This window comes from Epinephelus fuscoguttatus, linkage group LG18, assembly GCF_011397635.1.
Source record: "Epinephelus fuscoguttatus linkage group LG18, E.fuscoguttatus.final_Chr_v1".
In the NCBI taxonomy this organism is placed as follows: Eukaryota; Metazoa; Chordata; class Actinopteri; order Perciformes; family Serranidae; genus Epinephelus; species Epinephelus fuscoguttatus.
In genome coordinates, this window is record NC_064769.1 from 41,089,449 (window position 1) to 41,106,524 (window position 17,076).

Here is a 17,076-nt window from a genome sequence, read left to right on the forward strand (position 1 = left end):
CATAGACATATATACATAGACATATACACATAGACTTATACACATAGACATATATACATAGACATATATACATAGACTTATACACATAGACTTATATACATAGACATATATACATAGACTTATACACATAGACTTATACACATAGACATATATACATAGACATATACACATAGACATATATACATAGACATATACACATAGACTTATACACATAGACATATATACATAGACATATACACATAGACTTATACACATAGACTTATATACATAGACATATATGCATAGACATATACACATAGACTTATACACATAGACATATACACATAGACTTATACACATAGACATATATACATAGACATATACACATAGACTTATACACATAGACATATATACATAGACATATATACATAGACTTATACACATAGACATATATACATAGACATATACACATAGACATATATACATAGACATATACACATAGACTTATACACATAGACATATATACATAGACATATACACATAGACTTATACACATAGACTTATATACATAGACATATATGCATAGACATATACACATAGACATATACACATAGACTTATACACATAGACATATATACATAGACATATACACATAGACTTATACACATAGACATATATACATAGACATATATACATAGACTTATACACATAGACTTATATACATAGACTTATACACATAGACATATATACATAGACATATACACATAGACATATATACATAGACATATACACATAGACATATATACATAGACTTATATACATAGACTTATACACATAGACATATATACATAGACATATATACATAGACTTATACACATAGACTTATATACATAGACTTATACACAGACATATACACATAGACATATATACATAGACTTATACACATAGACATATATACATAGACATATATACATAGACTTATACACATAGACATATATACATAGACATATACACATAGACTTATACACATAGACATATACTCATAGACATATATACATAGACTTATACACATAGACATATATACATAGACTTATACACATAGACTTATATACATAGACTTATACACATAGACATATATACATAGACTTATACACAGACTTATACACATAGACTTATACACATAGACATATACACATAGACTTATACACATAGACTTATATACATAGACTTATACACATAGACATATACACATAGACATATATACATAGACTTATACACATAGACTTATATACATAGACTTATACACATAGACATATATACATAGACTTATACACATAGACTTATACACATAGACATATATACATAGACATATACACATAGACATATATACATAGACTTATACACATAGACATATACACATAGACATATATACATAGACTTATACACATAGACTTATACACATAGACATATATACATAGACTTATACACATAGACTTATACACATAGACATATATACATAGACATATACACATAGACATATATACATAGACTTATACACATAGACATATACACATAGACATATATACATAGACTTATACACATAGACTTATACACATAGACATATATACATAGACATATATACATAGACTTATACACATAGACTTATACACATAGACATATATACATAGACTTATACACATAGACATATATACATAGACATATACACATAGACTTATACACATAGACATATATACATAGACTTATACACATAGACATATATACATAGACATATACACAGACTTATACACATAGACATATATACATAGACATATACACATAGACATATATACATAGACTTATACACATAGACATATATACATAGACTTATACACATAGACTTATACACATAGACTTATACACATAGACATATATACATAGACATATACACATAGACATATATACATAGACTTATACACATAGACATATACACATAGACATATATACATAGACATATATACATAGACATATACACATAGACATATATACATAGACTTATACACATAGACATATATACATAGACATATATACATAGACATATACACATAGACTTATACACATAGACTTATACACATAGACATATATACATAGACATATACACATAGACTTATACACATAGACATATATACATAGACTTATACACATAGACATATACACATAGACATATATACATAGACATATATACATAGACTTATACACATAGACATATATACATAGACTTATACACAGACTTATACACATAGACATATATACATAGACTTATACACATAGACATATACACATAGACTTATACATAGATTTATACACATAGACTTATACACATAGACATACAGTACAGGCCAAAAGTTTGGACACACCTTCTCATTCAATGCGTTTTCTTTATTTTCATGACTATTTACATTGTAGATTCTCACTGAAGGCATCAAAACTATGAATGAACACATGTGGAGTTATGTACTTAACAAAAAAAGGTGAAATAACTGAAAACATGTTTTATATTCTAGTTTCTTCAAAATAGCCACCCTTTGCTCTGATTACTGCTTTGCACACTCTTGGCATTCTCTCCATGAGCTTCAAGAGGTAGTCACCTGAAATGGTTTTCCAACAGTCTTGAAGGAGTTCCCAGAGGTGTTTAGCACTTGTTGGCCCCTTTGCCTTCACTCTGCGGTCCAGCTCACCCCAAACCATCTCCATTGGGTTCAGGTCCGGTGACTGTGGAGGCCAGGTCATCTGCCGCAGCACTCCATCACTCTCCTTCTTGGTCAAATAGCCCTTACACAGCCTGGAGGTGTGTTTGGGGTCATTGTCCTGTTGAAAATAAATGATCAGCCCAACTAAACGCAAACCGGATGGGATGGCATGTCGCTGCAGGATGCTGTGGTAGCCATGCTGGTTCAGTGTGCCTTCAATTTTGAATAAATCCCAACAGTGTCACCAGCAAAACACCCCACACCATCACACCTCCTCCTCCATGCTTCACAGTGGGAACCAGGCATGTGGAATCCATCCGCTCACCTTTCTGCGCCTCACAAAGACACGCGGTTGGAACCAAAGATCTCAAATTTGGACTCATCAGACCAAAGCACAGATTTCCACTGGTCTAATGTCCATTCCTTGTGTTTCTTGGCCCAAACAAATCTCTTCTGCTTGTTGCCTCCCCTTAGCAGTGGTTTCCTAGCAGCTATTTGACCATGAAGGCCTGATTCGCGTAGTCTCCTCTTAACAGTTGTTCTAGAGATGGGTCTGCTAGAACTCTGTGTGGCATTCATCTGGTCTCTGATCTGAGCTGCTGTTAACTTGCGATTTCTGAGGCTGGTGACTCGGATGAACTTATCCTCAGAAGCAGAGGTGACTCTTGGTCTTCCTTTCCTGGTCGGTCCTCATGTGTGCCAGTTTCTGTAGCGCTTTGATGGTTTTTATGACTCCACTTGGGGACACATTTAAAGTTTTGCAATTTTCTGACTGACTGACCTTCATTTCTTAAAGTAATGATGGCCACTGGTTTTTTTTAGTTAGCTGATTGGTTCTGCCATAATATGAATTTTAACAGTTGTCCAATAGGGCTGTCGGCTGCATTAACCTGACTTCTGCACAACACAACTGATGGTCCCAACCTCATTGATAAAGCAAGAATCACTAATTAACCCCTGATAAGGCACACCTGTGAAGTGGAAACCATTTCAGGTGACTACCTCTTGAAGCTCATGGAGAGAATGCCAAGAGTGTGCAAAGCAGTAATCAGAGCAAAGGGTGGCTATTTTGAAGAAACTAGAATATAAAACATGTTTTCAGTTATTTCACCTTTTTTTGTTAAGTACATAACTCCACATGTGTTCATTCATAGTTTTGATGTCTTCAGTGAGAATCTACAATGTAAATAGTCATGAAAATAAAGAAAACACATTGAATGAGAAGGTGTGTCCAAACTTTTGGCCTGTACTGTACATATATATATATATATATATATATATATATACATTATATATTTATTTAAATCTATGTACCTGCTTAACTTCCTGTTAAATTTACCTGCTGTCACAAACATGGTTAAAGAACAACACCTGAATGAAAACAGGAAGCAGGAAGTAAAATGTTTCCTGGGGACTGTAAAAAGTGATGTACACGTTGACCTCACTCAGAGCGGCCGTCGGTTTGAAAACAAGATGAAAAGGTGGAAACATGAGGCGTGGCTGGAGACATGATGTCACGAGGTGATCTGACAGCGCGGCTCTTTTCTGTGAGCGACCTCTGATCGGTCTGGACTTTGGAGCTTCAGCTTGTTTGCAGATTTCACACAGAACACATAGACGAGTAGTCACGATGAAGGGCTCTCCTCCTCCTCCTGCTCCTCCTGTTCCGCCGCTTCTTCTTCCTCTCATTCTCCTCTTCCTCCTCCATCCCAACGCTCCAGCTGATGGCGGCCATGTTCTGGTGTTCCCAGGCGAGTACAGCCATTGGTTGAACATGCGGAGCATCATGGAGGAGCTAGTGAGGAGAAACCACTCTGTCACCATTTTAGTTTCAGACGCCTCGCCATCAGTCAACTACAACAACCGCCGCGATGCAGCCAAGTTCAACTTCCTGGTTTACAAGGTAACATCCAGTTCAGACATCACATGATGTGATTTTTACTGACAGCCACATTCAGTTTCTCTTCTTGACTTCCTACTGAGAGAAAAAATAAGTTGTCTCGAGATGTGATGTCACCGAGCTGTGTGGTCAGTTGTTGGCAGGTAACCCCTGAACGCTTTTCCGGGGCCCGTGTGACACATGAAGAAGAACCAGAGAGACGTCAGTTCTGATGTCAGACGTCAGAAACACAGAAACAACTGAACATCTGTGACAGGAAGTTCTCACGTCCGACATGTTTCAATGTTTTCTGTTTCAAATGTTTTGATTACAACTCAGCAGATGGTTGGTTGGTTGTTTTTTTCTCCAGGTCCCGTTCAGCAGAGCCGAGTTACACGGCCTCACAAAGGACTTCATCCACTTCTCCATGTACGAGTCTCATGTCTCGTCTTCGCTGCAGAACTTTCTGAAGGTCGTTGATTTCATGCGCCGGTCGCTCGTCTTTGGGAAGCAGCAGTGTGACTCCATGTTGAAGAGCAAGCAGCTGATGGCGACTCTGAGGACTGCTGCGTTTGACGCCGTCCTGCTGGACCCGATGGTGATGTGTGGCGACCTGGTGGCCGATGTGCTCAGCCTGCCGCTCATCATCTCACTGCGCTTCTCGTTCGGCAGCGTCCTGGAGCGGCATTGCGGCCACGCGCCAGCGCCGCCCTCCTACGTCCCGGTGGCTCCGCTACCATACAGCGACCGCATGACATTTGGGGAGAGGCTGATCAACACCATGACATACATGATGGTGTCAGCAGTGTCCGAGCTGTTCATGGGACTGATTGATAACTACTACAGCGAAGTCAAAGGTTAGAGTTCCGTTCTTCAATACTCAATCAATCAGTTGTATTGATCTCCTCAGTTACTCGTCTCAGTTACTCGTCTGGTATGGAGGCCCAGGAGGAACAAACTGTTCCGCTTCCTGTAGGACCGAGTGTCCACTTCCTGTGACACTGAGTGTCCACTTTCAGTGAGACCGAGTGTCCACTTTCTGTGACACAGAGTGTTCACTTCCTGTGAGACTGAGCGTCCACTTCCTGTGATCTTAAAGTCATAATGTGAAAATGAACAAACAAAAACATCAAAATAAAAAATGATAATTAAAAATCCTGAGAAAATAAAACCCGTCCTTTCAGAATAAAAGCCTGATGTGCTGTTTCCTGTGTGGACAGGAAGTCCCAGCAGCGTCTGCAGGACTCTGGGGAATGCCGACATTTGGCTCATCAGGACCTTCTGGGACCTGGAGACGCCACGACCGATCCCGCCCAACTTCAAACATGTGGGCGGTCTGCACTGTAAACCAGCCAATCAGCTGCCAGAGGCATGAACTGACAGGAAGTTTTATTTTGAAATTCTACACATCTTCAGACATGTATGGTGGCGATAGCAATGATGAAGATAGTGAGGATGATGTAACGATGATGTCATGTCTTCCAGGACCTGGAGGCGTTTGTGCAGAGTTCGGGTGATGCCGGTGTGGTGGTGGTTTCCTTTGGCTCCATGGTAACCAACCTGACGACAGAGCGTGCTGATGTCATCGCTGCTGCCTTGGGACAAATTCCACAGAAGGTCAGAAGCTCCGCCCACACACAGAGAGAGAAATATGGGTTCAGGGTTGTCAGGAAAACTGAGCATCTGATGGGCTGATCAATCGGCGGGGGAAAGTAACTGAGTACTTCAGATACTTTACTGCAGCACTTTATACTCGAACTGAACCAAGACCTGTGATGTCAGGACTGGTTCTTACTGGTGGCATTGTAGCGGTATCATGGCAGCATCATGGTGGCATCATGACGGCATCATGGCAGCCACCTGACACCTTCCACCTGACACTTGACACTTGTTTTATTTTCAGGTCATCTGGAGGTTCAGAGGAGAAACTCCGAAGACACTGTCAGCAAACACTGAGCTGTTTGATTGGATCCCTCAGAACGACCTGCTGGGTGCAAACACACACACACACACACACACACACACACACACACACATACACACACAGCAGCCCGTTCTCATTCCGACTTCCTAAAATTCGCCGCATTGTCAGATTTCTGCCTCAAACTCCAACGCCAGACGTCACCTGTTGTGGCAGTATGATACACAGACGGGCGCTGTCAGGTTGGAATGATCTGAACACATGTTTACACGCTTCCCTCTCAGGTCACCCGAAGACGAGAGCGTTCGTGACACACGGCGGCACCAATGGTCTGTACGAAGCTGTGTATCACGCCGTGCCGCTGGTTGGAGTCCCACTGTTCGCAGATCAGCCCAATAATCTCGCCCATTTCAGCCGCCGCGGCGCTGCCATCGTCCTGGACTTCAACCACCTGACATCTGACAAGCTGACAGAAGCGCTGCATGCTGTTATCAATGAGCCGAGGTGAGGATGACATCATAGGAAGTTTGAGTTCATGATTATTTCCTGACATTTCTTTTCAAAATAAGAGCCCTGACTTCCTGCTGAATCAGCTCCTTCAAGATAAAAGCATATTAACATTTACTAATAAAACACCAGTGTGATCATTTTTTACCCCCATGATGCTCAGCTACAGGTCCAGCATGCAGCATCTGTCAGTGCTGCACCACGACCGCGCGGTGGCGCCGCTGAGCACTGCTGTCTTCTGGGTGGAGTTTGTGATGCGACACGGCGGAGCGCGACACCTGCGGCTGGCGTCACATGACCTGAACTGGTTCCAGTATCACAGCGTGGACACCTTCGCCGCCCTGCTGGTCACCATGACGACTGCTGCGGTCGTCTGCTGGGGGGGCGTCTGGTGCTTCCTGCACCACTGCATCAGACATCGAATCAGAGAAAAGAACGACTGACACATTTTCACGTTTCAATAACAAAATGAATCAATAATCGAAGAAGATTTAACTGAATTTTAATTTTGTTCATTTAAATAAAGTTTAAAGATTGTATTTAAAATAAAAGTTCAAACATAACGTTTGTTTCGTTCACATGCTCAGAAATAATCTGATTACCTTCAGGTGTAATCTGATTACCTTCGGCTGCAATCTGATTACCTTCAGCTGTGATCTGATTACCCTTTTACAGTAATCTGACTACCTTCAGGAGTATTCAGATTAGCATAATCAGTAATCTGATTACCATTTGAAGTAATCTGCTGCTCTGCCAGTCTGTCTTGCTATTTGTTGTTGTCTGTTTGTATGTTTGTTGTTGTTTGTTGCATTGCTTGTTTTGTTTTTGCTGATGTTGCATTGTCCGTTCTGCTGCATGTGTGCGCTATTTTTGTTGTTGCCGTGCTGCGTGATGCTGCTCTCTGTTAGCCACTTTATGCTGTTTGTCCCTTATGTGGTGCATGTTGTATGTGTTGCTGTTTCTTTTATCTTTTGATACCCCTCTAATCCCTGTCCCCTTCTCCTCAAGAGGCTCTTGCCTTTTGCTAGGCCGCCATTGTAAATAAGAATTTGTTCTTAATGACTTGCCTGGTTAAATAAAGGTTAAATTATTTTTAAAAATCCGATTACCTCAAATCTTCAGTCAAGAGGCCTGTTCTCTTTAACCAGCCCGGTGATGTTGACACACTGATGGATAAAGGTCTGTCTCAAATATAAGCCTGTCTCAAATACATTTGTTATAGATCATTATTCACGTCGGCGGCAGTGACACCCCGTTACGCCAATCGGAGGTCACTAAAATTAATATTGCCTCAGTGTGTGAATACGCTAAAACTATGTCGGACTCCGTAATTTTCTCTGGACCCCTCCCAAATCTGACCACTGATGACATGTTTAGCCGCATGTCATCATTTAATCACTGGCTGTCCAGGTGGTGTCCAGCAAACAATGTGGGTTTCGTTAATAATTGGCAAACTTTTGGCATTCATTCCACTTTGGATGGAGCTGCTCTCATATCTAGAAACCTGGCAAAGATTACTAGTAATTCAAAAACCTGACAACCCAGAGTTGAGATCAGGCGCTTCATTTATAAAGGCTGCGTACACACAAAAGAAGGTGTTCGCCACTCTTAAGCAAAGTTTGAGATTTATAAAAAACAAACTTGACGGGAGAATGTGCGGTCCTCCACACAAACTCTGACCCTGCCGTACACACATGAACTGGAGAAATGAGAAACTGCGACTCCGATGGCAGAAGGACGAAACGTCCTCCTGATACTATTGTGTATAAAATAAATTAAAATATGACCTCTCACAGATGATATGAAGAGGTAATTTGGAAAAAATAAATAAAGCCGTTTTTACAGTACATAAACTCCTGTGTGATTAATACTCACGTAACACATGATTCAGGATGATAAATAGTTTAGTTTAGTTTATTTACTTTATTAATCCCCCTGAGGGGAAATTCAATGTTTTCACTCTTGCTAAATAAAGACAGAGATAATCTGTCGTTATCTCATACACACCTGTATCTCGTCAGACAATTAAAATATTAAGCTATGAAAAGGCACACACTCACAATGCGTAAACACACACAATGGCTTATTTGGCACTGCTCGAGGATGTGGCGGATGGGAGACTTCGGGGGGAGCGGCTCTTCAGGGACCAGCAAGATCCATTGGCCCATGATGACGAGTGGCTCATGAGCCGGTTTTGACTGCCACGCGCTGTGATCCTGGACCTCTGTGATGTGTTGGGCCCGGCACTACAGAGGAGCACCCACAGGAACCACACCATGCCAGTCCCTCTGCGGGTGGTAACAACACTCGGTTTCCTGGCAACCGGCACCTTCTAGAGGGAACTGGCTGACAGGTGGGGGATATCCCAGCCTACTGTACCTTCGGCCGCATTATGCCAGACGTGTTAGGAGGTATCATTGGTTTGTCACAACGGTACATTAACTTTCCTTACACGGTGGGTGAACAGGCAAACAAAAAAATGCAGTTTGCAGCAATGTCCAGTTTCCCCAATGTAATCGGGGCTATTGACTGCACTCATATTGCAATAAGGGCACCAAGTGAGAATGAACCTGCTTTTATTAACCGTAAGCATGTTCATTCCATAAACGCTCAAATCATTTGTGATGCGAACATGGTGCTAACAAATGTAGTGGCTCGTTGGCCTGGGTCTACCCATGATCTGCGTTCATTTTAAGGAACAGCAGTGTGGGTCGCAGACTGGAGGCTGGAGCTGTGCAGGATGGCTGGCTTCTAGGTAAGGATTGTTCATGTTGAAATATTGCAATTACACTCTACTGCAGTACCTAATTCACCGTTCTGTGACCTTGCAAGTGACAGTGGACGATGGCTGCTAACCCCGTTTCAAAACCCACAGAGCGCGGAGGAACGCCGTTACAACGTGCGTCACAGCCAGACACGCGTTGTAAAGGAAGGTGGCGGTGCCTCAATGCCACAGGAGGGCGTTTGTGTTACACACCTGCAAAGGTGTGTAAAGATTGTGTATTATTTCCATTTCCTAGAGAGACTGTTTAGATCTTTTCAGTTTAAAAAAGACATCACCAAAATGTTAGGCTGTTAAACCGTTGCATAAAACTATTTTTGTTCTGCAGGTGTGTAAGACTGTGAGGGCTTGTGCTGTGCTAAACAACATGGCACAGAGGGAGAATGTGCCACCACCACCACCTGAGGCCAATGTCATCCCTGACCCCGACCCCCACCCCCCCATGTGAGCAAAATGCTGCTGCTGTGCACCAGCGTCTGGAGGTGATGCAATGCATATAACAAACACACAAGAGGTAGAGAAATTATTTTTTATTTACCAACTGTTTAAGTGTGTCATTTACGGCTGTTAAGACAGTTTTGATGTCCTGCAACTAGTTGACCTCGTTAATTGCAGTGATTGTGTCCCTCTGCACTTGCAGGACTGCATCTGTCAGGACACGGCTGCTGCGGGAGGACGCATGAGGTGCTGTGGCGTCTCCGGCCTCTCCGGCCTCTCCAGCCACAGGTGGAGCACCACTGCTGGAACACTCGGGGGCTGCAAAGACAAATTATTCAACTTTAAATAAATTCAACTTTTGTGAATGACGTCTCAATTGTGTTTGTACTGTACATGTTCATTTTATTGTAATTTCAAACAAGACATACACTTACCTGCATCATCCGGTGCTTCTGGCACATTTGGTGCTTCTGGCGCATCTGTGTCCCCCTCCGCCTCCGTCACCACGCCACTTAAGAGGGGCTTGCCGATTATCCCCGCCAGCTTCTCATCTGTGGGGGTGAGCTCCGGTGTCCCTTTTCCCCCACCAGTCGCACATACACTTCTTTTGTGTAGGGCCAGGCGCTTTTTTGCCTCCACTTTTATGTCTGACCATTTCTTCTTAATTTCGGCCGCAGTCCAGCTCTCTGAGGCAACGTTGTTGACAGCATCTGCCACATGCTGCCACTCTTCCGCCTTTTTGGCATTAGCAATGCCCACGCTGTGCCCACCAAACAACACAATTTTTATTTTTTCCACCTCATCTACAAGAATTTCCACTTCACATTGCGTGAAATTTCGTTTCTTTGCTCTTTTTGTTCTTTTCCCCTTCAGTCTCGGTATGAATAAATATGTATCAAGGGTGTTCCCCCGACCTTTATAGCCACATATAAGCGGGGCAAGGTGCTCCCTCAGGTGTGCCAACTTTAGAGTTGATTGTGATTTATAACTGGAAACAGGCGTAGGATGTGCGTGTGCACTGTGTTATAAATCAGGTAGTTTTTGTGCGCACGCATTTCCTGTGTTTCCTCCATACGGCGTTTGCAGTGATCTTTCCTATGCACAGTTTTATAAATGAGGCCCCTGGACTCAGAGTCAAAGTCTTACACGCTTCTCTGAGCTTCTAGTTCAGTTACCCACCCATAGTTTTACACAAACAGTGTCTGTCCCCCGACCACCTAAATTATCTAAATCTAAAATTAAAGAGGAGTTGTGCATAACAACCTCATAAGAATTAAAACCTCTTCTGTGACAGAAAGACAAAACAGGAGAATTAAATGCGGACTGTTAAATATCAGGTCTCTATCATCTAAAGCAGTGTTAGTAAACGAATTAATATCAGATAATCAAATTGATTTACTCAGTCTCACTGAAACCTGGCTGTGTCAAGATGAATATGTCAGTCTAAATGAGTCCACTCCTCCCAGTCATAATAATACCCACATTCCTCGAGGCAGCGGCTGAGGAGGGGGAGTTGCAGCCATTTTTAACTCTAGTCTGTTAATCAACCCTAAACCTAAACTAGATTATAATTCATTTGAAAGCTCGCTATAGGATCATTATTTGATTACTTTTGATTTCTTTTTACTCGATTACACGCCACTCAGCAACAGTTAGTATACTAGATGTTTATCAGATAGTGCTGTCACAAAATTTAAGGAAATGATTACTCCGTCGTTAAATTCAATACCAAGTCCCTCATTAACAGAGGTTTCCCGTCCCAACGTTAACCTCTCCCAAATTGATCATTTTGTCGATAGCGCCGTAGGCTCGCTGCGAACAACACTTGACTCTGTAGCTCCTCTTAAAAAGAAGTTAAAAAAGCAAAGAAGGTTCACTCCTTGGTATAACTCTCAAACCCGTAAGTTAAAACAAATATCGCGGAAATTTGAAAGGAATTGGCGATTAACCAAACTGGAAGAATCTCGTTTAATCTGGACAGACAGTCTCAAAACTTATAAGAGGGGCCTCCGCAATGCCAGAGCAAACTATTACTCAGCATTAATAGAAGACAATAAGAACAACCCCAGGTTTCTTTTCAGCACTGTAGCCAGGCTGACTGAGAGTCAGAGCTCTATTGAGCCTTGTATTCCTTTAGCCCTTAGCAGTAATGATTTTATGAGCTTTTTTAATGACAAAATTCTAACTATTAGAGGCAAAATTCATGACCTCCTGTCCTCAGATAGTACCTATCTAACCTCAAACACAGCTGTAAGACCTAATATATATTTAGATTGCTTCTCCCCAATTTCTCTTCAAGAATTGACCGCAGTGATTTCTTCATCTAAATCATCAACGTGTCTCTTAGACCCCATCCCAACTAGGCTACTTAAGGAGGTCTTTCCTTTAGTTAACACGCATATATTAGATATGATCAATATATCCTTATTAACAGGCTATGTACCACAGTCTTTTAAGGTAGCTGTAATTAAACCTCTACTAAAAAAGCCCACCCTGGATCCAGAGGTGTTAGCCAACTATAGACCAATATCTAATCTTCCCTTTATGTCAAAGATCCTTGAGAAAGTAGTCGGAGACCAGCTGTGTGATTTTCTCCATGATAATAATTTATTTGAGGAATTTCAGTCAGGATTTAGAGTGCATCATAGCACTGAGACAGCACTAGTTAAAATTACAAATGACCTTCTGATTGCTTCAGACAAAGGACTCGTCTCTGTACTTGTTTTATTAGATCTTAGTGCGGTGTTTGACACTATTGACCATCAAATTCTACTACAGAGACTGGATCACTTAATTGGCCTAAAAGGTTCTGCACTGAGCTGGTTTAAATCTTATTTATCTGATCGTTTTCAGTTTGTTCACGTTCATAATGAATTATCCTCACGTACTAAAGTTTGTTTTGGAGTTCCGCAAGGTTCTGTGCTCGGACCAATCCTATTTACTCTATATATGCTTCCTTTAAGAAACATCATTAGAAATCACTCTATAAATTTCCATTGTTATGCGGATGATACACAGTTGTATTTATCGATGAAGCCAGAAGAAAGTAATCAAACTCCATAACTGCCTTAAAGACATAAAAACCTGGATGAGCACCAATTTCCTGATGTTAAATTCAGACAAAACTGAAGTTATTGTTCTTGGCCCCAAACAACTCAGAGACTCTTTATCTGATGACATAGTTTCTCTAGATGGCATTGCTCTGGCCTCTAGCACTACCGTAAGAAACCTCGGAGTAATATTTGATCAAGATTTGTCTTTTAATTCTCATTTAAAACAAACCTCACGGACTGCATTTTTTCATCTGCGTAATATTGTCAAAATTAGGCCTATCCTGACCCGAAAAGATGCAGAAAAATTGGTCCACGCTTTTGTTACCTCTAGGCTGGATTACTGTAACTCTCTATTATCAGGTAGCTCTAGTAAGTCCTTAAAAACTCTCCAGCTAATTCAGAATGCAGCAGCACGTGTACTAACAGGAACTAAGAAACGAGATCATATTTCTCCTGTTTTTGCTTCACTGCACTGGCTCTCTGTAAAATCCAGAATTGAATTTAAAATCCTACTGTTAACTTATAAAGCTCTAAATGGTCAAGCTCCGTCATATCTTAGAGAGCTCATAGTGCCATATTATCCCACCAGAACACTGCTCTCTGAGAACGCAGGGTTACTCGTGGTCCCTAAAGTCTCCAAAAGTAGATCAGGAGCCAGAACCTTCAGCTATCAGGCTCCTCTCCTGTGGAATCATCTTCCTGTTACAGTCCGGGAGGCAGACACCATCTCCACATTTAAGACTAGACTTAAGACTTTCTACTGCACGTCTGTCCGTCCTGGAAGAGGGATCCCTCCTCAGTTGCTCTTCCTGAGTTTTCTACTGTTTTTTCCCTGTTAAAGGGTTTCTTGGGAAGTTTTTCCTGATCAGCTGTGAGGGTCCTAAGGACAGAGAGATGTTGTATGCTGTAAAGCCCTGTGAGGCAAATTGTGATTTGTGATATTGGGCTTTATAAATAAAATTGACTGATTGATTGATTGAATACAAGTCTGTCTCAAATAGAAGTCTGTCTAAATATAGGCCTGTCTCAAATATAGGCCTGCCCCAAGTATAGGCCTGTCTCAAATATAGGCCTGCCCCAAATATAGGCCTGTCTCAAATATAGACCTGTCCCAAATAAAGGCCTGTCCGAAATAAAGGCCTGTCTCAAATATAGGCCTGCCCCAAATATAGGCCTGTCCCAAATAAAGGCCTGTCTCAAATATAGGCCTGTCCCAAATATAGGCCTGTCTCAAATATAGACCTGTCTTAAGTATGGGCCTGCCCCAAATATAGGTCTGTCCCAAATAAAGGCCTGTCTCAAATATAGGCCTGTCCCAAATATAAGCCTGTCTCAAATATAGACCTGTCTCAAATATAGGCCTGTCCCAAATAAAGGCCTGTCCCAAATATAGGCCTCTTCCAAATATAGGCCAGTCACAAATAAAGGTCTGTCCCAAATAAAGGCCTGTCTCAAATATAGGCCTGTCCCAAATATAGGCCTGTCTCAAATATACGCCTGCCCCAAATATAGGCCTGTCCCAAATATAGGCCTGTTTCAAATATAGGCCTGTCCCAAATATAGGCCTGTTTCAAATATACGCCTGCCTCAAATATAGGCCTGTCTCAAATATAGGCCTGTCCCAAATATAGGCCTGTTCCAAATATAGGCCTGTCCCAAATGCAGAACTTTCCCAAATATAGGCCTGTCCCAAATATAGGCCTTTCTCAAATAAAGGCCTATATTTGGGACATGCCTGTCCCAAATAAAGGCCTGTCTTAAATGTAGGCCTGTCCCAAACCTCGGCCTGTCCCAAATAAAGGCCTGTCCCAAATATAGGCCTTTCTCAAATAAAGGCCTGTCCCAAATAAAGGCCTGTCCCAAATAAAGGCCTGTCTCAAATATGGGCCTGTCTCAAATATAGGCCTGCCCCAAGTATAGGCCTGTCTCAAATATAGGCCTGCCCCAAGTATAGGCCTGTCCCAAATATAGGCCTGTCCCAAATATAGACCTGTCTCAAATATAGACCTGTCCGAAATAAAGGCCTGTCCGAAATAAAGGCCTGTCTCAAATATAGGCCTGCCCCAAATAAAGGCCTGTCCCAAATATAGGCCTCTTCCAAATATAGGCCAGTCACAAATAAAGGTCTGTCCCAAATAAAGGCCTGTCTCAAATATAGGCCTGTCCCAAATATAGGCCTGTCTCAAATATACGCCTGCCCCAAATATAGGCCTGTCCCAAATATAGGCCTGTTTCAAATATAGGCCTGTCTCAAATATAGGCCTGTCTCAAATATAGGCCTGTTTCAAATATACGCCTGCCTCAAATATAGGCCTGTCTCAAATATAGACCTGTCTCAAATATAGGCCTGTCTTAAATATAGGCCTGTCCCAAATGCAGAACTTTCCCAAATATAGGCCTTTCTCAAATAAAGGCCTATATTTGGGACATGCCTTTCTCAAATAAAGGCCTGTCCCAAACAGAGGCCTGTCTTAAATGTAGGCCTGTCCCAAACCTCGGCCTGTCCCAAATAAAGGCCTGTCCCAAATATAGGCCTGTTCCAAATATAGACCTGTCCCAAATAAAGGCCTGTCTCAAATATAGGCCTGTCCCAAATATAGGCCTGTCTCAAATATAGACCTGTCTCAAATATAGGCCTGTCCCAAATAAAGGCCTGTCCAAAATAAAGGCCTGTCCCAAATATAGGCCTGTCCCAAATATAAACCTGTCTCAAATATAGGCCTGTCTCAGATATAGACCTGTCCCAAATATAGGCCTGTCCCAAGTATAGGCCTGTCTCAAATATAGGCCTGTCCCAAATAAAGGCCTGTCCCAAATACAGGCCTGCCCCAACTATAGGCCTGTCTCAAATATAGGCCTGTCTCAAATATAGGCCTTTCTCAAATATAAACCTGTCTCAAATATAGGCCTGTCCCAAATATAGGCCTGTCTCAAATATAGGCCTGTCCCAAATAAAGGCCTGTGTCAAATATAGGCCTGTCTCAAATATAGGCCTTTTTCAAATATAGACCTGTTGCACTTTAAGAGTAACTAAACCCTAAAACCATTTTTTTCAGCTGATAATCATTGTTTCTGGTTGTATAGTAGTGTTACTGACTGATCCTGCTCAAAATCCTGACAGTTTAGTGCAAACTGATGAAAATCTACATTTTATTTCAAAAATGTGGTATGGAGTGCCCTCTACAGCTTGAAACCTGGTTACTACATTTGAATTTACATTGCATTACATTGGAGGCAATTGTTTTTCGGGGCGAATGACATCACTAACCATCCACACTAAACCTGCCCTCCTCCCTTTACTCCTCCCCTTACTATAAAACCATCCTGTCCGCAGTTATCAAACTGATAGCAAGTAGGTTGGATCAGAGCAGAGAGAGTAGTAGAGCAGAGAGAATAGCTAGTAATTTGTCGAATTGTATTGTTAGCATAGTGTATTTTAGTGTAGGTTTACAGTTAGTAGTGTGTTTATAGTATTTAAGTCAGTTGGTCAAGGAGAGGCGCCGAGGTTCGGTGCGGCGAGGGGGATGTGGAGTGCCACTGCGCGGTGAGAGAGAGCTGAGCCTCGGGGGTATATGTGTGAGGCCGCGAGGGAGGGAGCAGTGGATGGATGTGGTGGGCTGCTGCGCGGTGAGCCCAGGCTCCCAGAGATGGAGAAATAGAACCAAGTAGGATAAAATAAGTCAAAGTGTGTTGAAGGGGACCGGCTGAGCTCCGGCCGCCTTCCCTTCTGCCTGTGTGACACAGTTAGGGGTGGTTTTCCAAGCCACCAT

General features: G+C 41.9%; 1 protein-coding gene and 1 long non-coding RNA gene across 4 annotated transcripts; both read left to right on the top strand.

Moving 5' to 3' along the window:
* The first annotated feature begins 3,988 nt into the window (after positions 1 to 3,988).
* On the top strand, positions 3,989 to 9,590 carry LOC125906304 (UDP-glucuronosyltransferase 2A2-like). Of its 3 annotated transcripts, none has more exons than XM_049604835.1 (7): positions 3,989 to 4,629; positions 4,976 to 5,462; positions 5,826 to 5,974; positions 6,091 to 6,222; positions 6,509 to 6,596; positions 6,811 to 7,030; positions 7,203 to 9,590. In XM_049604835.1, the coding sequence occupies exons 1-7, from the start codon at positions 4,357 to 4,359 to the stop codon at positions 7,474 to 7,476; spliced, it is 1,623 nt and encodes a 540-aa protein (XP_049460792.1). In that variant the 5' UTR covers positions 3,989 to 4,356; the 3' UTR covers positions 7,477 to 9,590. The 3 variants fall into 3 exon arrangements, with proteins under 3 accessions (XP_049460792.1, XP_049460790.1, XP_049460793.1); XM_049604833.1 differs by having other exon boundaries at positions 3,991 to 4,629; positions 7,197 to 9,590; XM_049604836.1 differs by having other exon boundaries at positions 3,992 to 4,629; positions 5,066 to 5,462; positions 7,197 to 9,590.
* Positions 9,591 to 9,757: 167 nt separating this feature from the next.
* Positions 9,758 to 10,577, top strand: LOC125906326 (uncharacterized). The gene is made up of 3 exons (XR_007451776.1): positions 9,758 to 10,018; positions 10,144 to 10,329; positions 10,456 to 10,577. It is a non-coding gene; the product is annotated as an uncharacterized LOC125906326 (long non-coding RNA).
* Positions 10,578 to 17,076: the final 6,499 nt, after the last annotated feature.

Excerpts from the sequence above, each read along its gene's own strand:
- LOC125906304 (XM_049604833.1), top strand. The coding sequence starts at position 4,357 with ATGAAGGGCTCTCCTCCTCCTCCTGCTCCTCCTGTTCCGCCGCTTCTT. Across the intron at positions 4,630-4,975 it reads TCAACTTCCTGGTTTACAAG|GTCCCGTTCAGCAGAGCCGA; the intron begins GTAACATCCAGT and ends TTTTTTCTCCAG. Across the intron at positions 5,463-5,825 it reads CTACTACAGCGAAGTCAAAG|GAAGTCCCAGCAGCGTCTGC; the intron begins GTTAGAGTTCCG and ends CTGTGTGGACAG.